The sequence below is a fragment of the Strongylocentrotus purpuratus genome, unplaced genomic scaffold, assembly GCF_000002235.5.
Source record: "Strongylocentrotus purpuratus isolate Spur 01 unplaced genomic scaffold, Spur_5.0 spur5_scaffold_6, whole genome shotgun sequence".
NCBI lineage: Eukaryota > Metazoa > Echinodermata > Echinoidea > Camarodonta > Strongylocentrotidae > Strongylocentrotus > Strongylocentrotus purpuratus.
Genome location: NW_022145612.1, coordinates 48301692 through 48322759, shown reverse-complemented (window position 1 = coordinate 48322759; position 21068 = coordinate 48301692). Strand labels below are relative to the sequence as shown.

Genomic DNA, 21068 nt, shown 5'->3' with positions numbered 1-21068 from the left:
ACCGATCATATAATATTTTAAAGACAAAAATAAATATTTATCTCTTATTTTAAACATCGCATGCTTTTTTTTAAAAGCTGAAAATTACTTGGTAATCACAAGAAGTTTCGATACGAATAGCTGTTGCAAGGCAAGTTCAGACTAGTCTCGGAAAAATGCGCAGTGCTCCTCGTTATCTGTAATGCGTGCCAGAACGAACCCAAACAAAGACGTGATCGTAACGAGAAAAAAATCATTAAAAACTACGAGAGCACAATTGGAAAGATATACTGCTCAAAATTACCATAATCAGATACATAACTTGGACAATGAATTCAATAATCGCCCAAGACATGCCACAGAAATTGTGATAATCGAGGAGTAACTGGGTACATTTTTATCGCAAGGGGCCTGCTGCAAATACTCGAATCCTTGTTATACTGCTTTTTACCGTAGAGGGCGGTATTTGCCTCGTGTTCAATTTAAACACGTTTAGATATATTGCAGCAGGCCCTTTCGATAATGATTGTACCTATAGTAACTCATTAAATATCACTATTTATGTGGCTTTTCTTGGACAACTATTGTATTCTTCCTCCAAGTTATGTATCTGCTTACGATAATTTTGAGTAGTTGTCTTTCCAATTGTGCTCTCGTAGTTTTTAATGATTTTTTTTCTCGTTACGATCATGTCTTTGTTTGGGTTCGTTCTGGCACGCATTATAGCTAACAAGGAGCACTGCGCATTTTTCCGAGACTAGTCTGAACTTGCATTGCAACAGCTATCCGTATCGAAACTTCTTGTGATTACCAAGTCATTTTCAACTTTTAAAAGAAGCATTCGGTGTTGAAAATCAAAGAAAAAATATATATTTTGTCTTTTAAAAATTATTCGATCGGTATGTTGTAAAGAAGTACTTTTTAGAAAGTCGTTTTATTATTCAAACATTAATGTTTCTTTCAACCTGATTTATTAATTCTGCCGAGAGACCTGGCCAGTACAGTAGCTAGCTAGCAGCTTGCAACAACAACCCCATGGGGCGAACTGCTTTGCAACCCATATTTATATCAGCAGTTCGGATTGATTCTGGATGAGCTAGAATACAATTGGTAACAATTAAATACTTAAGTTTTAGGGTGGATCGATTTTAGTGGTGTGCAAAACTGCAATTTCTTACATATTTCATTATTTTTTTCGGAGCGCCGGTTCTCAAAAAACGAAACCGGGACCCGACGGCAACGGTCGGGTCCCGGTGTGATCGACCGTACCGACTCAAGCCTAATTGTAATATGGTCTTTCATAGACATAAATCACCAATCCTATCATTGCCATTCAAAGTAAAAGACAACCCACATGTTTATCCAAAATATCAAAAAGGCAAAGGCCCCCTTGTTTTTAACTATATGTAAGCCATCATGCCACGGTCTGCTCATTCAGTATAAGTCTATAATATAGATTGCGACTATACATGTAGGGTGCTACCAGAAAAAAATGTAGAAGGACTTTTATTGCTCTGCTAAAATCTCTCCAAATCCCCCACAACTACGCTACTTTTGAACTATCTGCTTACATCTTAAGGTAAAGTCATCATACTTGATTATTTGGATTTTCTGCCTTTATTGAACATTTGTGTCCATCTGCGTACTGAAAATGTCAAAAACCAGGTTTAAATCCATCACCAAAACATGCAGAAACAGTGACACCCCCACATATGCTATGAAAGAAGCGTTGTCGGAATTCAGAATCCAATTTGACCAATTTTCTTTGATTGTACTTGACAAACTTGATAGTGTTACAACAACTTTACTATCAGTTCTTGATGAAATGAAAAATATCAAATCTTCTCTTCGTGAAGTTGAAGCATTATCGGCAGATTCAGCAGCGAGAATTGTTACACTTGAATGCGTGACCCTGCTATGTCAAAAACGCAGAAGGAATGTGACCTTGCCATGGAGATCCACTATTGTAAACAAAATCTTATGCTTTCTGGAGTTCCTCAGAGCACACACAAAAACATCATGGACATCTTGCGGAAGGAATTGTCGAACTCGGCAAACCTGAAGATCAAGTCCGGAAAATGCAATTCATCAATGCTCATCGTTTGCCGCGGAAACCAACAATAACATCATCTCCCAACACTTGTCCGCCCAACCCAGACCTGATCATTGTTCGATTCATGTCAATATTCGGCCGTGATGCTGTCCTCGGTGCATTCCATCAATCGCTCAAATGACCAGGACCCAAGCCAGCTGTTACATTCGCATAGATCTACCCCTGCACTCAAACAAGTACAATTAGCTTAAAAAGGCAGCCTACGAGTTGAGGAAGAAAAAGGAAATGTCAACAAGAGTTTGTCTTATTGGCACCTGGAGTACAGACCAAGAGCACAGCATCAAGCGTCATGGCTGGTACTCCAGGGGTGAAGGTGAACTCTGCCATAATCAATCCTGTATACATGCCGCTACCGATTTTCTCGACCTCATAAACCTCATTTATGGAGTTCCTTTATCTCGATCAGACTCAATGGATCGTACACGCAGCGACAGAGTTTGTCAACCCCATCATCAATGTTAGTACCGGCTTTAATAGATCCGTTTCCTGTTTCGATTCTAGTGACGTATCCATAAATTATTATAATGATATCAAAAACAGTTCAACCCTTTCCAGATTCAAAAAGCTAGGCAGGGAAATCTCAACTTCTTTAAAATATATGTTCTTGATATTTGATGTTCACTCTTCTTTTCTCTTTGCCCTCATATACATGTACTGCGATGTAGCTAGAATTGTAGATATAGATTCTTGCGGCAAGAAGTGGACTTCTCTTTTTGACTTGTTTATATTAATGTTCAATATGGTGATTTTCTTTCTAGGTCTAAGTATTGATGATCTTTTTATGCATTTCAATTTGGTGGTCCCTTTTTAAAAGCCCTGCTTTCTCCGGGGTCATCAAACCATCACTGTGTTCTGCTAAATTTTTTATGTAACTTATTTTAGTTGTGTACATAGATCTACTCATCTAGATCTAGATCTATATGAATAACTAAATGAATTGAATTGAAATGAATTGAATAGTCACTCGATCGACACAGTCACAGATTATTTTCAAAACTGAAAAAGAGCCAATCACAAAGACACAAATCGCCTCGTGTTCACAATGCAGTAGGCTATTCATCTGTCAAAAAAAGAAGAAATTCAAGGGAGGAGGGTTTGGAATTGGATAGTACTATAAGCATCAGACATTACTAATCAATGCTTTCCTTTTCTGGGAGATACTGCTTGCGAACACTGGGCAAATGCAGGCCAGCTGCTATGCCAGCTAGGCAGTGCGACCAGTGGCAGACTAGAGATACATGTGCACCCAACACTTCCTGTTTACCGTCCGGGAACTTCGGGCTCGAAAAGCCAGGATGCTGATGTGAATGACCAGGATGTTTCTTGACTTTCAGCGCGAGAATATAAAAATAAATGTGCTAAATTTGTCACGATATCCAAGAATACACAAAAATATTTTTTCCAAATTCATATTCTTTGTATCTTAGGCGACTGTCCGAAAATTAAAATGACCTTGAAAAGTAATGATTTACCTTAATTTCTCCTCCAATAAACACGGAATTCCAATCAGTTTTAAGAGACAGACGACATTTCAACATGGGAACCGTGCACAAAGCAAATTCAGGTCCGACCGCTACGACAGTAAGTAGCATAATTTCTTACCACTGAATGTCGTAGATGAATAATTTGTTTATATCATTAAAAAAAGGGAAGATGTCGATAAATAAGAGTCAATACAAATATATTTAAGATACTTATGGTCAAGATAGTAAAAATATATTTCATTATAGCTGTAATATAGAAAAGCTGTTTCTTTTTGTTCTTGTCTCTTCTTTTTTTTCCTTTTTAGTCCCCCTTTCTGTTTGAGATACAGGGTAATTTTTTTTTGTATGATTTTAAAAAAACAAAAAACCCGAGTCTGTTAAAATCTTAATGAACAAATTATTACTCACTAAAGAAAAATATTTTGCTGTACTCGATCGATAGTTATTCCTTACACCACCCCAGGGAAGACAAAATCTAGGTGCCAAAGATTTACCCCCCCCCCCCCCCCACCCAAGCATTTCCAGATATATCAATTTTTTCCCTATATATCGTTATCAAAATTATGAAAAAGCATATTCATAGTTTAAAAAAAATTATATTATGACCCTCTTGCTCAATTCACTCTCTTTCTATAGATCCCATTAGAAATCACCTATTTATTAGGTTTCATGGATCGTCCATATTAAGTTATATATCTATATAAAAACAATGAAACAATCTCCCTCTCCCTCTGTCTCCATGTCTTTCTCTCGATCTCCCTCTCCTTTTCTCCCTCTGTCACTCCCTGTCATTTATGTCCCTCCCTACGTTATACAGGGTCAATGACAAGATACATCGTGTACATTGTAGAAAAAAATGTATGTTTGTATAAAAAAATATATTAACAGGACAACATAAAACAATGTGTTTTTCCCCTTTCTTTGAAAAAAAGAAGATTCTACAGACCTCATGAAACCATCAAAGAGATTAAAATTGCATGGTCCAGATTCAAAACTGAAGAAGAAAAAACACACTTCAAGAAAGTAAGAAATATTCTCAGCATATGTAATATACCAATGTGGTATACACTGAGGGTAATAAAATATTCTTAAAATCAATTCCAGCATGACAACAACAATATTACGGTCATGTAACAGAAGAAAAGACAACAATTTTCAAGTTGACAATTTATTCACAGAAATATAGCACAGGAAATATATACTTGCTATTCAGTATATATATTCATTTTTATATACAGCTGTTATAAACAGATTTATTGAGATTGTAGTACTTTACAAAAGTGAAAAAGAAGGCAGATGGTATGTCATTCTGCAGAAATATTGACAGAAATATTATTGTTACTCAATATATATATATATAATGAATTTGTAGAAATGTGTCATACTTCATGCTGATATTGTACATGATAGTATTGCAGAAATCCAGTTGTTGGTAGTGCATGACACAATATATAAGTATTATATATATATCACTTACAGATAATGAAAATGAAGGCAAAGGAGAAAGGCAGATGCGAAAGGCAAATTGCAGAAAAGTTTTTCCATGAATGTATTGAGGCACTCTACCACTGTAATGACATTTTTTTCAGGTATACGTTAAAAAATCTAGTGTCTAAATACAATTTCATATATGCATAGGTGAGACTAGAAAATACAGTAAAATGAAACAATATAAAATCTAAATACTTCTTAGTGTTGCCCAACAGTGTTGAACAATCATCGTTTTTAGTTCATTAGAGTGTATTATATAGTATTCACATATTTCTGCTACCGTGCATTGTTTATTTGTAATATAACTAAAAAAAGCATCTACCGGTACCATATGTCTGTATCATGAATTAAAGTCAAAAGTGGTCATCATTGTTTATCGTGTGTGTAATAAATCAGTAGCAAAGAAATATTTGACAAATCTACATCACCAATATTTTCATAGTACAATTCCTACCAACAATGCATTTGTATTAAATGAAAGTAATTGACTTCTCAACTTCACTAATAATCATTTTGAAGAAGTGTTGTTTATTTTGTTTTTCCCATGCCCTGTAAATTAGAATTTCTACCTTGAGGTATAGTCACACATCCCCCCCCCCCAAAAAAAAAGAAGGTTGAAACAGCTATATCCTGGAAGCATGATGCACATGAATATTAAATTTGCTATGAATTTGGTGTGACAAAGCTGAACGGTATTACATTTTCAAAATACCATTTATGTATCAAAAAAATTCCAGAGTCAAATCTAAACCAATCACATAACTGACCTCAATATATACTTAAATATTTGTTTGTTATCACCAGTTCATGCATACAATACACAAAACATGATATGTTTAAAGATTATTAAACATACAGTCATACACATATTTTCATTAGCCACTGATAGATACCAAAAGGACATACTGGCAGGAATTTGTATTTGTGTTTCAACATCTGGATGTGAACTCTCTCACATCAATGAACTTTCATTTGTTGTATTTTTGCAAGTCAGTATCAAGGTGTCAGTTGCATATGTTCTTCACTTCTTTCAATCAGAAAATCAAAAAAGTACAGATGACTGGAAGATTGTATTGAAAGCTGAGAGATGCGGTTAGTCTGCTAATAAGGCACATCAGTGGTTTACTTCTTCTTCTTTCCTTTCTTTCCCTTCTTTCCTTTCTTTCCTTTCTTGCCCTTCTTTCCGTCATCTTCGTCACCACCTTCGGCTGCTTTAGCCCTCTTCTTGCCTAGAGGAGTCTTGGCATACCATGTCTGTAGGTGAAATGAAAATACAAGTTTAATATCAGAGATAAAATGCCATTTCATATCATGAATGAAGAATATATATACAGAGGCTGAGATATTGATGTACTGACAGGATAAAGCTCAATCATGACATGAACAATTTCCTAAGAAAAATGAAAAAAATGACGATATCTTTCCACTGCGACGATCGTTCCCTTATAAAAAAGTATTTTTTTGTTCAAATTACCATCCACCATAGTAACCATGGTATCAAACAATGAAATTAACCATGGTATCAAACAATGAAATTCATTGTTTGATGACCCTTTGTTTATGATTGTTTGATACCATGGTTACTATGGTGGATGGTAATTTGGAAAAAAAAAACATGGTTACCATGGTACTTTTTTTTTTATATGGTATCACAATATCAATAATTCTTTGTAAGGCAAGAAATTATGTCTACATGTATATCTGACGATCTTGACCCAGATCTATCATTTTGTTATTTTTTATATTTGTTTTGCTTTGAGAGCAGTATAATGACAACCTGTTTTGTAACATGATTATGCAGGACCCATCTAGAAGCATTACTATCCAACAGGCATAAGTGCTCAATACGTCATTTATTTCAATTGTAATGCATAATACTATTCAGGTAAAAGAATGAACACAGAAATAAACTTTTCTGTAATACTTGGTTTATATTTGCATTTAAGAATGTGATTACTTTGGATATTTTCTTGAATTAAGAAAAAGATGGCAGCTGCAACCACTTGCATTTACAAGATTCTGCATCTACCGTTGTATACCATTCTCGAAACTATCATGAACAGATAATAATTAAAACAAAAAATGTTCATCACCCACCTTGAAAGCCTCTTCCTCCTCCTTATATATGGGTTCCAGACGGGCCAAAGCCGGGACGAACTCTGACCCTACCAGGGGTCTCTTGGCCAGCTGGGACACCCGTCTCTCAGTCAGGACCTGCTGGCATGCAGTCATGATGTGTTTCTGGGTGTAACCATCTGTCACCTTGGCCAGGGAACTCATGTCAATCTGAGCGTTCAGTATCCCGTTGTTCTTGACGATCAGAGACCTCCACAGTACTGGAAAGTAAAATAGTAAGGTAGGAATGAAGTTTGAACATGTGTGCACCTAAGTTGACATGATAAAGAATGTTTTTTATATTCATTAACCTTGTTCATAATACTTCAATTCTAACTGTGCATTAGCAACACGTTGAGTACACTTTGTCTTTGTTTTTCTCAATAAGTTATTTTGTTATGTTGTAAATGGTTCCTCAAAGGGGAAATGAGGAAACTAGACTAGTATGTGAAAAGGGATAACAAAAACACTATCATTGGTCTAAGTTAATCACCAGAATAACAATACAATCATATTGTCATTCTCCATTTTTCTAGCTGCCACACCAGCATTTTAAAATAAAGAAATATATGTGTATATATATATATATATATATATATATATATATATATATATATATATATATATATATATATACCTCAATTAAAAACAAAAAGATCAATATAATCAAACAATGCAAGCTACAATTCACTTTTTTCTCCATTCATTTTCTAAACAGAATAATTATTCAAGGACTTACAATGTCTGGAGGCGTAGTCGGGTCTTGGGATGAGGACCACTCGTTGGTATGCTCCTACCAGACCCTTCATCTCACACTCAAATGGTGCCCTGGAGGTTCCTACCAGCACCACACGATCTTCAGGCTTTAGAAGCTTCAGCATCTTAGGGAGCTCCTTCTTCAGACGCTTGGGATCGGTCTGCAAGGGAGATGACAATGATAATGACAAATATTGTTTTAAACATATTTGTGGCTTATAATATTGTTTTGTCTACATTACAAATAGATTAAAGGAACTCCTAACTTCTCCAGGATAGAGAAACTTTGGTATCTTATGAGAGCTCCTTCAGACTGGGGTGAGGAGATCTGCAAGATGACAATAATAATTTTTGGAATGATTAAGTAAATATCACAAATATAACAGCTTCTAAATCAAAACTTAAGCTTCTAATGGAATCAACTGAAACCTAATCTAGTATAATCAACAACAACAACAAAATAAATGAATTTATTTTTAAAAAAAATTTAAAAAAAATCTTCAGCAAATAATTAAATTTAAACCACATTTCTTAAATCAGCCAAAAGTGTACTCACTGACAGCTTCATCACAATCCATTATTAATCTCACCTTGTCAGTCTTGGGCACCTTCTTGAGGAATGTCCTTTCCGCATCACTGATCAGGATAACAGATGGCTGCAGGAGTCTGCCCACCTTCAAGACCATGTGCATCAGCATAGCAAGGCCAGACTTGCCAGCGTATTTGCCCTGGATGTTGGTGGCGGTTAGATCAAACAGGTTGGCGCCCGTCTCAGTACAGATGGCATTGACCAGGCTGCGCTTCCCGGTACCTCGCGGTCCTGCCAGAAGGATGGACTTGATGTGCGGGGCCTTCTCATGAACAGCTTGTGATCCTGCAGGTAGAATAGAATGAAATAATTATCATAATAATATTGATATCGGCGAAATTTAGGCGAAATTTACTGCATTAATCCTTTACAATAAATGATGAGGAATAAATCATACAAGTTTTGCAAGTATAGGGTTAGTTCTTATCCAAGAAGGCCCTGGTTTAATAAATTGAAAAATATTGACACTCTTTTGAAGATAGATAAATAAATTTACATAGCAATGCCTGCCAATATACTACTAAAGCGCTTAGAGACTTCGATGGTAAGCGCTTTATAAGTAATGTTTTTATTATCATTATTATCTCTGGTCAATTAGACACGCAAGCCTACTGTATATCTACATCACCAAGCAAGCCGACACTTACAAGCAGCATCTAGATTAGCTTGCATTGTTCATTTTTTTTTTTTTTGGGGGGGGGGGCATAAAAGCAAGATGAATCCACTTACCAAGTGGTAGGATTCCATACAGGGCTACCAGTTGTCTGACATCAGAGAGTGAAGGCATAGGTTCAATGTTGGCCTGTCTCAGGGTAGTACCCAGGTAGCTGTACTCTCCAATGTAGTCCTGAAGAGAGAACTTAGGGGAACGAACGATGATCCCTTCTTTCACCAGCTCCTCGTAAAGATCCTCAACAGTCCTGGAAACAAAATAAATCACAATAAAATCAATTTATTCACAAAACCAACTCTATATGCAAGTGTAAGTCCATTTTAAGACTTAGAGGAATACCATATTGTCTATAATGTTCCTTATCCTCTAGATGTCTTATGCAATTTGACTTTTGCCTATAAGTTCCTTAACACAAACAAGTTTTAAATTAGTACTACAAATTGTATACATTCAATTCAAATATATCCTTCATCCTTCACATTCATAACTGCTTGATCAATTCTATAAATTCAATCCCCCATTACCTCACAATTTGTACGAAGTACATATATACCCCACATCCTTGAAAGGTTCTCTGCTGGTATGTTTCACTTAATACCTAACTATAATTACTACAAATTCTCTGTTATTTTACACTGGTGACATCTGACCTTTGAAAACAATAACATTCAGATCACTTATTTTTGTATGCATTCATAACAATTTATTTACAAAATGAATATTTCTATCAAACAGTCAGAAAATGTATACAATGTTCTTTAAATGATAGTAAAACAAACATCTCATTTTCCATAAAAACAGCTTTTATTGAAGTTCATCAGTAATGATCAAAGATATCTTTCAACACTTTGAATATGTCTTACCTGTCAGGAGTGAGATCCTTCTCTTTCTTGCCCTTCTTGCCTTTCTTTCCACTCTTCTTGCCACTCTTCTTCTTCTTCTTTTTCTTTCCACTCTTCTTTCCACTTTTGCCCTTCTTGCCTTTCTTCCCCTTACCCTTGTCTCTGTCGACAGCCTGAAAATAATCACAAGAAGGGATCGAGTCAAAACAATATCATATTGAAAATATTAGATCATTATCATATGCAAATCTAATCAAAATTACAAATTTAATACTTTTCCAATTCACTGGAAATAAAATGATAAATCAGTCAATCAGTGGTCTACAGTTTGTTTCATTATTCACATATATCTCTTACTTTTTTTTATAAACGATATCAAATTTGACACAAGATCTACTTCAAAGAAGGCATTAATTAGGGACCTAAGTTCTTGTTGTTTATCTTTGGAGTCTTTGTAGGCTGTGTAGCAACCAAATATCTCATGAAATATGCAGTACAATTAATGTTAAATGTGATTTATTTTCATATTTTTTTAATGTATAATAATCCAGTACATACAATATCAGGAAATTTGAATTTGGTAACCAATTAAAGTCATTGTCTTGGGTTGTTTGTCTAGCAACCAAACTAAAAACTGAAGAAAAATCCTTTCATCAAACATTGAAGATTTCTGATCTTACATCATACATTTATTCATTTTATGCTCAATTTCATCTACATCACATGTTTAATCATAAATGATCCTACAGTACACTAAAGTTTTCAGAGAAAATATATAGGGTTGGAGGATAGTATAATTAGTAAAAGGTACATTTGTGATAATATCAGTGACAAATAATATTACAAGAAAGTGGGACAGTATTCTAATTGTGAATGTATGTGAACTAACAATGTCATTTTAAATATTCACTAAATACAACCCTCAAATAGAGAGGGAAAATGTGCAGATTGATTAGTAAACTGGTCAGAAAATGAATTTAAAATTATATATGATGTACATGTATAGAGGACAGTAAATTGCCTATCATTTAGAAACAGAAAGTAGAAGGGCTGAATATAGGACATTGTGGAATAAGATCAGATGTGCGGAGAGAGCATTATTTGTTTGTTGTTGTTGCAATTTGACATAATAAGGCTACAGCTAATTTTCTGTGATAATTATAAGATAGGAAAGGATTCTGGTGAATCTACTTCACAATATAAATCACAAGTTCATCAGGTTTTCACAACTATACATGGTTATATATGCTATTAACATACTGGTACTCGATTAGCATTTGCCAAGACCTAAAGGATTAAGAGAGAGGTTATTCATTTGCATAATGGCAATGGACATTCATGATTCAAGTATTAATAAAAGTCAAATACATTTCAATGTTGATACAATTCAAATCAGAAAGTTGTCAGGGATTCAGAATAGCTCATATGTGAATATATATATATATACAATTAAAATATCTTTAGCAGTTAGTCCTCATTTTTTTTCAAAGTCATGATATTAAAGTTGACAAAAGCGCTATTTATTAGCCAGTAACTGATTGCACATTGTACCTCTCATCAAAGTAAACGTACATGCTGACAAAAAGTCTATTGTTTGTGCCTCACCACTGTCAAATAGTGCAGGGACCTGTTTCACAAAGCCTTTTTTCAATGACAATTTTCAATGACAATTGACAAAAATCAGTGACAAATCTGCTGATAACCAATCAGAAGCAAGGATTTCACTAAGCTTAAAACAAAATCTGTCATTTGTCACTGATGACAAGTTTTGTGAAAAGGGGCCTTGGAGTTAATTCATCTGAAACACATTTGATCCATGTCCAGACATTAAATAGAGGTTCTGTGTATAGGAAGGTCACACCATATGAATGTTAAAACTAGTACAATCTTTAAAAAGGATTAGCATGTATACGTGGTGTATTGCACCTGTAGTTGCTCGTAGCCATAGGCTGTAATAGTCATCAGGATCTAAGGAGGCAATTGTACCCAAACCTTGAACTCGGATCTCTCATCCCTCTATATTAATTCAACAATTTTCTTGGGCCCGTTGCACAAAACTAACCATTGATGGTAAATTTGCCATCAATGACAACTCCCATGGTAACAGGACTCAACAGCCAATCAAAATCAAGGTTTCCATGGTAGTTATCCTTGATGGCAAAGTTACCATCAATGGTTAGTTATGTACAATGGGCCCAGTTCTGAGTTAATTGATTATTGTGTATTAATCAATCATTTTGGAGAGGGCATATACTCACCACCTTGAGGTTCTTCAGTTCAGTTCTCATGAGTTCATCGACCTGCGTTCTTATTTCATTCTCAACCTCAATGCGCTTCTCTTCCTTTATTAGTTCAGAGTCAGGTTTCTGACTGAAGTTAGACTCCTCGTTCCTCTCTTTCCAAATACCTTTTAATTGACAAAACACAATCACTAAATAAATAAACATGTATGTCATTAACTGAAATCATTTTAAATAAAATTCAATAGAAACCAATTAATGTAAAAGTATCAAATGACCTGCTGGTACTTGTATCTTATAAATTACATTAGAAAAAAAAACTCACATATTAGTCAACTAATTTCCAACTTCATTTCTTTCTTCACTAAAGGACATTTAGGACTGACTGTAAGAGCTTTATTTGTGTTTAAATTGCCAACTTCTTTCTTTACAATACCATACTTTTTTCACACAATCTAGTTTCATGGTAAAAATGAACAAATTTCAAAGTTTTAATATAATTTTGACAGTAAACTGTTTGAATATTTCCAGATATTTCATCAACAAGAGTTGTTCGCTTCATGCTTTCTGGTATGTACATACAAATCGGACTGTGAATTTTTTTTTTACCAGAGAAATCTTTCGCAGCACCATCAGTATCAGGGAGGAAGTTTGATTGCTGGAGTTTGAAGCCTTCTTCTTCTTCATCATCATCTCCACCTTTCCCCTTCTTTCCTTTCTTGCCCTTCTTGTCCTTCTTGTCTTTCTTCTTATCTTTCTTGGCACTTTTCTTTCCTTTCTTCTTCCCTTTGCCTCCTTTGTCATCTTCTTTACCAGCCAGCTCTGCCTCAATCTAGCAAATGAGATGGCACAATATAAAACTCATCTTTTCACATCTAAAAAATATATTAAAAAAAATTAAATTAAAAAAAAATCTTTATGAATTATCGAGGATGTATCAAGAATGAAATCTAAACAACCAGAGACCCAACTACCACCAGTACATCCTCTAGAACACAAATTGAAGGATCTGTATTTAAAAAAATCAGTAAATTCATTAGAAACTACTAAAATTAAATAAATCTTATCATGCGTTATTATAATTTTTACCAACTCAATATCTACTTCATTTTTCATCAGCAATAATTTTTAAAAAATCACTTATCAAATAAAACCTTCAATATCATATGGCAAATATCATAACAGAGTTGAAATAATGATAAACAAGGTTACCTCTGCTGGATCTTTCTCTCTGAATATTGCTGCTGATCCTCCTTCATCTTCATCAGGGTAGTCAGGAAACTTTCCTGTAGCATCTCTGATAATGGAAGAGATGAATAAATCGTTAACATCAATGACATGCCTAATTCATCTAAGCAAACAATTGCTCACTTATTTAATTTCCCACGATGCACCTTCTAAGTTGTATTCAGAAGATTATGCAAAATTAAAACATATTCACATTTATAGATTTACATTAGACAAAAAAACACAGAAAACAGAGCAGATGATTTGACCAATTCACACATTTACCTCTCATCAATATGCTATGTTATAGATATGGCCTAGTTCTCTAATTTGGATGTTATACTGACCTGCATTCAATAAACCACTGTCTGATCTGATCTTGCATGGTCTCCTTCATATCTGGACCTTCCACTTCCCTTAATTTGGTCTTGATACTGACCAGACTTTGTTGATACTCCCTCTCATGGTCGGCTTGTGTCACGCGACGGGTCTTCTCGGTGCGTTCAGCCAGCACCTGGGAGGTGTTCTTGGGGTTGGTGGGGTCACGAGGTGGGATCTAGACCAAGAAAGTTAAAGTGCATTCACACAAAATGGAAATTATAAAATATTCAACCATTTAACAGTTTGATTGTTGAATTATTGAGATACTGTACATAGGCTCAACATTATTGCAGTTTGTTAACAAGAAAGATAACTATAAGTATGCAAACTATTTTGATTATACTATAGATTGTAAAGACTGTAAACATACCAAACAAATCAAATAATTCAAATTACTGTATATACAATTCAGCATAGAGCTCTTAATCAATATACAAAAAAACAATGTATTTGAAATAAAATATAGTAAATTAACTTTGTGATTTGTTTATGCTCCTTTCTCAGCAATCCTATAAAATGATATAGTTCACATTTAATTTTACATGCTGGAAAACATATTCAATAGTTACAGTTATCTAGATACTTACCATACCAATGAATCTCATTTCTTCTTCTCTTTCTCTCCTGATCCTCTTTCTGACTGCATAACCTTTCCAAGTCTGTTATGAAAGATGGACAATTAAATATCATACTATGCTATAATTTATTCTTAATGACAGTACTATTAATAAGTGATTTAAGCATCATATCTTTAGTTTCTCATGACTGACTTTTCAGATCAGGGAATAGAAGAAAAAAATTTGATCCAATTTTGATAATCCTGTTTTAGTAAATCAATCAAGTGAATCAACATGAATTAAGTTGTCATGAAAATCAAATCACCATGTCTCCCTTTAATTAATATATTTTCACATGATTTAATACCAAAATGTTCATATTTTGAATAATATTTCATGCTATATGGAACTGACAAATTTTACAATGTGATATCTAATAGCACAGCTATTAACACACATACATGAATTGAATGTAGAAGAATCCAGTAATCAATGCGCTAACATAATGTCTGTATTAACTAGGAATCATCAATGGTGTATACCTTTTGGATCCTAACTGAAGCCAGCTCTGTGTCCAGCGTGGGAGCACCTCTGTTGGCTGCATTCCTTTCCCGCTCTTCTTGGAGACGAATCTCTCTCATGAACTTGGCCCTGAGACGCCCTTGTCGAGCTCTCTCGTGAACCTGAATGATGCGAATGGCTTCATCCGGGGACATCTTGATCTCCTCCGTCTTCTCCTCGGGAGGTCCCATCTTGGCCAGGATCTGACCGAGGAGTTTCTCACGGTCCTGCAGCACCTTTGCCCTCTCATTAATGAAGTACTTTGGGACTGGAATCTCAATGTCATTCTGTGAGGGAGGCAAGAGTCACAACATTCAAATTTCTTGTTCAAATTACTTACTTCAAATAATGAAAGCTAAATGAATGTTGTCGGTCTCCACATAATTTTTCAGAAAGTTTTAAAACCCATTCATAGAAAGTTTATAAACTAGCAATGTATTTGAAAATGTTCTCATTATTTAGAGTTGTACTATTGGGACTGACTCTGATCAAGCAGGTTAACATGATTAAAACTAAAGAACCAAAATAGGAAGAAAATTGCAAAAAAATTATACAATACCATTCGACAACTAAAATAACTTACTGGTGTCAATTTAAGATCAGACAATATGTCATCAAAGTAGTGGAATTCAGAGAACTCCAGAAGAACCATCTCATTCTTGAGCTCAATCAACCGCCCCATAACACCATCCAGCATGCGACGAAGTACACGCCGCTTCTGGGGGTGAACAACCTGGTCGTAGCATCCTTCAATTTTACGGAATATCTGGAGGTATTTGAGGTAAAGGGTAGCGATGTTCTGGAATGCTGTGAGGCGATCTTTCTCAGGTTTGGGTGGCTCAGGGGGTATCTCTTGTATGAGCAGGTCATTGAGGCTATCCTGTGCTTCTAGCCACTGCTTTTGGTAGTAGCTGCAAAATGGAAAAGGGCAATCAACTTGTGAGGATATAAATATATTTTCAATTAAAGACTAGATTTCATCACATGTCAAATTCACAAATTTATTTTAAAAAGATATTAAAAAACAAAGGAGGGTCAATTCTTTTTCAATTATTGCAAAAAGTTGCATGCAAGCCTAAGATTTTTTTTTTAAGTATTGAAGACAAAGTTTCTACTTAGTATAATACATGCTCTCAATAATAGTATATATGTATCCTAGTACTAGTCCTGAACAAAACAAAATCAAATTTAGGAATGAGCACCCGCATTCAAAATCAAATAACTGTTCGCAATATACAACACAATTTTGAACGCATGGGACTCATACAAAACTGTCTCGCGGGAAACTAACTTGGCACTAAACCATCAATAGCACACTTATAAATTGTATTAGAAATTGTCACTTACCTATGAGACATGGTGCTCGTGTATTTAATACGTATCAATTTCAAAAAATCATTATGTGTCCGTATAATATAATAATTTTGTCAATTTTCCACTGTTGTTTTTCGCCGGCTTGACTTGCAAAAAAGTCGGTATTTACAATCAGTCACCAAGGAAACACTATCTGTAATTCGTCGTATGATGGCGCTAGAAAACAAAATCGACGAGTTTAGTCCACTCGTGGGTCTCACGTACGAAATGCTAGCAGTTATTAATATAATTTGAAAAATAATTATCTGTTATGAAACATACCGTCCCTAAACATGCTATAACATAGGAAGTAACTCATAGGGAATGTATAATGCTGAGCCTGAACGGGTCACAAATCACAACACAATTCTTGGAGAGACTACATCACAACCTGCTGAAGAATAACAATTTTCACTTTTGTCTTTATTTAATCAAAATTGTAATTCATTTCTAAACTGATGAATAAAACAGCATTCAAGCATATGAGAGACGGAGAGAGAGATAGATAGATAGAGAGAGAGAGAGAGAGAGAGAGAGAGAGAGAGAGAGAGAGAGAGAGAAGGGGGGGTTGAGGGAGATATGGTGTAGTAAATCCATCTTCACTTCTCTAAGTAGGCATATACCGGTACTATCAAATTCATACATTGTTCTGTTTAAACTGTGAAAAACAAATAATACCACCCATTTTGAAAATGAATAAAGCATTGTTCAAACGAACGAGGTTATTTTCAATAATTAGTGAATATCCTACCATTATTGTGGCCGGGTATTGTGGCAACTGCAAAGTTGATAATTATTTATACAATCGAGCGTCAGCCACATATCACTTTCAGAAGCTATAGATCTAATGTAACTACGTAAAATATCATAATTTTAGTTTATTTCTTATGACTTCTTTCAAACATCCGTGGATAAAAATTATTAAAAAAAATATTCAACGAGTATCAACGTGACTGCTTGAGGCGTTATCTAGCGCCCCCTTGTGATACTCTATAAATTTCTAAAGTACAAGAGCATTTTAGGATTAAACACTTAAATAATCAACTTAATCGATCAGTATATATCAATAAAAATGTCAATTGATACATAAACGTAATTAATTTATCAATAATGAAACACTAGACGTTTTTAATAAATTAATAAATTAAGTCGATTTATACAATTTTAATAATAATATTTTTGCTTCTATAGCGCTTAATACGTCGGGAATGTCCAAGTTTCTAAGCGCTTTACATTATTACCCCGGTCATCGGTTTCTGCACACAATGTATGCACTTTCTCAACTCCCTGGGGAGCATTCCAACAAAAGCTACTAGGCTCAAATTGCTAAGCATGCCACATTGGCTTTCGCATCCTACCGGGTATCTTGGTGGAGAGTGGTAAATGTAGATCAATGTCTTGCCAAAGGACATTAGTGCCGCGGCGGGACTCGAACCGCGGACATTGTGATCAACAGTTCGGCGACGTATCCACTCGACCACAATACCATTTTACCAATCCATCTCTTTCTTTACATTATGTTTTGGCTACTTTAACAGTCTATAATTATATACAACTAGCTCGATACCTAACTTTTACTTATAAATGTATCTCTATATATGATATTATCTGTGGTTTTATCTTTTTTTGGTACTTAATTTAACCTGTATATCTATCTCTTCATCTGCTATATCTATTTGTCTTTTTCTTCTTGTACTTTTAATCATTTCTATCATCAGTTTAATGCTATTATTATTATCAACATTATTATCTTTAGTAAGTTTTTTTTCTTATCTGTCTGTAAATATTACTATTTTAACTTATCAATTGTGTACATATATATATATACGTGGGATATCCTGTTCAAGCTTACTTGATCTGTTATTCTTGTATATTGGAAGCTTGGCGAATAAAAATCAATCAATCAATCAATTCATCCGTCTATCTATCTAAAAATTGGGTAGAATCATACACATATTTCACTGATTTGTTTATCAGTTAAAGAGAAGGTTGAGTTCTGGGAAGAGGTAAAAAATAACTTGTGCACTGCGAAAAGGTTGGGCAATATTCTTCCAACACTTTGCCCAGTGGTATTGGTAAACGTAAGTACCCTACTTCACACGTGCATAATTGTTTCGTATTTTGACCAAAATTTGGGCAAAGATATGACCCTTCAACTGCCCGACTACGGCAGCCCACTTGTTCGGAAAATCTCGACCAGCTGTTGGGCAAAATACGAAAATATTGCCCAATAGATGGTTGGGTTGACTATTGGCACAACTTTGGGTAAAGTGTCGGAAAATATTGCCCAATTTGTTCACAGTTTGGGGATTATCATTGTATTATGCAAGTGTGGAAGAAAATCAGATAAAAAAAATGTTCCCTGAAAAGCATGCTCTTCAAACGCCTTAATATTCTAAATATGGCATGTAACATCATAAAAATTGGGACGGGTTTTTATGCCTTTATGACTTTACCAAGACTGTGCCAAATTTTCTAATTAATGATTCCAGAACCTTGCAATACACACCAATACTTATATGCTAGATGATCAACATTTTCTGATCAATTCCACTCCGTTTCTTTCAAAATGCAATCGCATGACCAGAACTCAATATATTTTTGTGTTATTCTCTTTAATTTTAAAGCTAATTGTGGCAGAGCTGTCGGGAATATGAAACATCATAACGAAAAGTATTGGAGCAGAACAAAAACATTTCAAGATATTGAATACCGGCGTCGCTGGAACAAAGGGACATTAATTTAAGGGAACGCTGATGTCCCAAATCTTTCTAAAGAAAAGTGTCTTGCATGACTGTGACCAAAAGTGCCTCTACAATGTGAACAAATGTCCCTCCTGTGATTTGAAATAATAACATCTTCTCTGTGTGATGTGCTCTTAGTTCAAACACATCCATAACAAAAAAAATATTCCAAAAGGTCTCTGAATCTGTTTTTGTGCGCTTTGCTCCATCATTTAATATTTTCCCCACCATAAAAGGCAACTAAAATGTTTTTTAATAAAATTTCTGATGCGTTCAAGTTTCTCTAACTCATTTCCCTCTGAAATTCATCATCCGAAATTCGTTTTTACTCACAACAAAATATTAAGTAAGAGAATATATGGATGTAACAAGTAGCGGGGTATGTGTTCTCGACTGCACGGTGAATAAAGAAAACAAGGGAAAAAGCAGTAAAACGGAAGAAGGCGGAGGAGGAGGGGGGGGGGGGGGATGAAGATATTGAGTATAACCAGGGGCGGCGATTTCTTTTCACGACCGGGGGGTGGGGGCGAAATGCGAGGGACGAGGGAGTAGTGGCGTAATGAGCAAAAACGTTGGGGGGGGGGCAGAAAAAATAAATCTGTATCATCCCCACTCTTACATGTTACATGCAGGCAGGCCACGCGGAACGTTTTTCGGGGGGGGGGGGCTAAAGTATTTACGATCAGGTAGAGCAAAGCGAGCGAAGCAAGTGGAGCGTAAATTATCGTGGGGGTACAGGGACAAAGCCCCGGTGGGGGGTCAAGGGGTGTAGCCCCATGGAGCTCAAGGGTTTTAGGCATTTATTACAGTCGGATGAGCATAATTATTTATATACCTTATTTGTGACACTGGCATGCAGGTCACTAATTGGAGTGGGGTAAAGGGGACGTAACCCCTACAGGATTTTAGGCATTCAATTGCGATCAGCCGATGAGCATCCAGGGGGCTGCCTTAGAGCCCTTGGTGGGGTCCAGTGGGCAGAGCCCCAGGAAGCTCATATTTTTAAAGGTATTTAATTACGGTCAGATAAGCAACCAGGGGCCTGCCTTAAGGCCCTTGGTGGAATCCAGGGGCAGAGCCCCCGGATGCTCAGGGAAAAACCATGCCATTTCAGCAACATTTGTAAATCACTGGTATCGATTAGATATAAACCACGTTTGAATTTGACTAGGGGGGCAACTGCCCCAAGCCACCCCATCATTACGCCAGTGCGAGGGAGTGGACGAGAGGGCCAAGGTGACAGAAGTGACTACCCCCTCACAAGTTTTTGAAGTTTTGTTGTATTAAAAAATTACATTCCGTAGCAAAACTATAGTATAAAACAAGCAATATACTTTTCACACTTCACTTTTCTACAATATTTACTTGAAGACTTTAAAGGATATAACTGTCAGGACATCTATAATTATGAACCTTGCGATTCATTATTACCTGAAAGAGTGAACAGTTACAATAATTAAAATCACAAGATTAATATGTACTATAACCTATGTTAAAGAGAGAGAGAGGCACACAGTGAAGTTTCTATTCGAACGCAATTTACCAGCAAATGCACTACAAGTTGTAGTACAACTGACATACAAAAATGGAAATCTAATTTAGTACGAGACGCAGATTGTAGATTAATGTTCCACTAATAATAATTTGTGAACTAAACTACACATCCCTAATGTGAGTTCGTATAACAGCATACAACCTGGCAGATATAATGTTTTAGATGGGATAAGACAATACCACTGGGGTACATTATCATATTCAATGAGTTTGAACTTTTTACGAATCTGGGCCGGTTGTTTTCCTCAACAAGCACTGAACACATTAATCTGTTACTTGCACCCCGCTTGGCGCTTGCACCCCTTTTACAACTTTATGTTACAAAACAAATCAATGACTGTAAAAATACGCAATTCCTCAGGAATATGAGATCACTGTGCATTTCCATGGCTTAACAATTACTTTGTGT

The 21068-nt window shown here is 35.4% G+C and overlaps 2 protein-coding genes across 3 annotated transcripts in view; both read right to left on the bottom strand.

The window, feature by feature from the left end:
• LOC754814 (cyclin-D-binding Myb-like transcription factor 1) overlaps nt 1-3637 on the bottom strand; it is a 32577-nt gene extending 28940 nt beyond the window's left edge. For both annotated transcript variants that reach the window (XM_030972577.1, XM_030972576.1), the window contains exon 1: nt 3565-3637. The gene's annotated coding sequence lies outside the window, so the exon portion shown is untranslated. The remainder of the gene's footprint in view (nt 1-3564) is intronic.
• A 1089-nt stretch (nt 3638-4726) lies between these two features.
• LOC575263 (dynein regulatory complex protein 11) lies at nt 4727-16366 on the bottom strand. The gene is made up of 14 exons (XM_775677.5): nt 16356-16366; nt 15592-15919; nt 14990-15295; nt 14478-14549; nt 13857-14065; nt 13495-13579; nt 12892-13114; nt 12301-12449; nt 10064-10215; nt 9257-9447; nt 8529-8812; nt 7922-8099; nt 7165-7403; nt 4727-6321 (listed from the first exon to the last, which is right to left on the bottom strand). The coding sequence occupies exons 1-14, from the start codon at nt 16364-16366 to the stop codon at nt 6190-6192; spliced, it is 2559 nt and encodes an 852-aa protein (XP_780770.4). The 3' UTR covers nt 4727-6189.
• Nucleotides 16367-21068: the final 4702 nt, after the last annotated feature.

Excerpts from the sequence above, each read along its gene's own strand:
- LOC575263 (XM_775677.5), bottom strand. Across the intron at positions 13,580-13,856 it reads CAGTGGTTTATTGAATGCAG|AGATGCTACAGGAAAGTTTC; the intron begins GTCAGTATAACA and ends TTCCATTATCAG. Across the intron at positions 13,115-13,494 it reads GAGAGAAAGATCCAGCAGAG|ATTGAGGCAGAGCTGGCTGG; the intron begins GTAACCTTGTTT and ends CTCATTTGCTAG.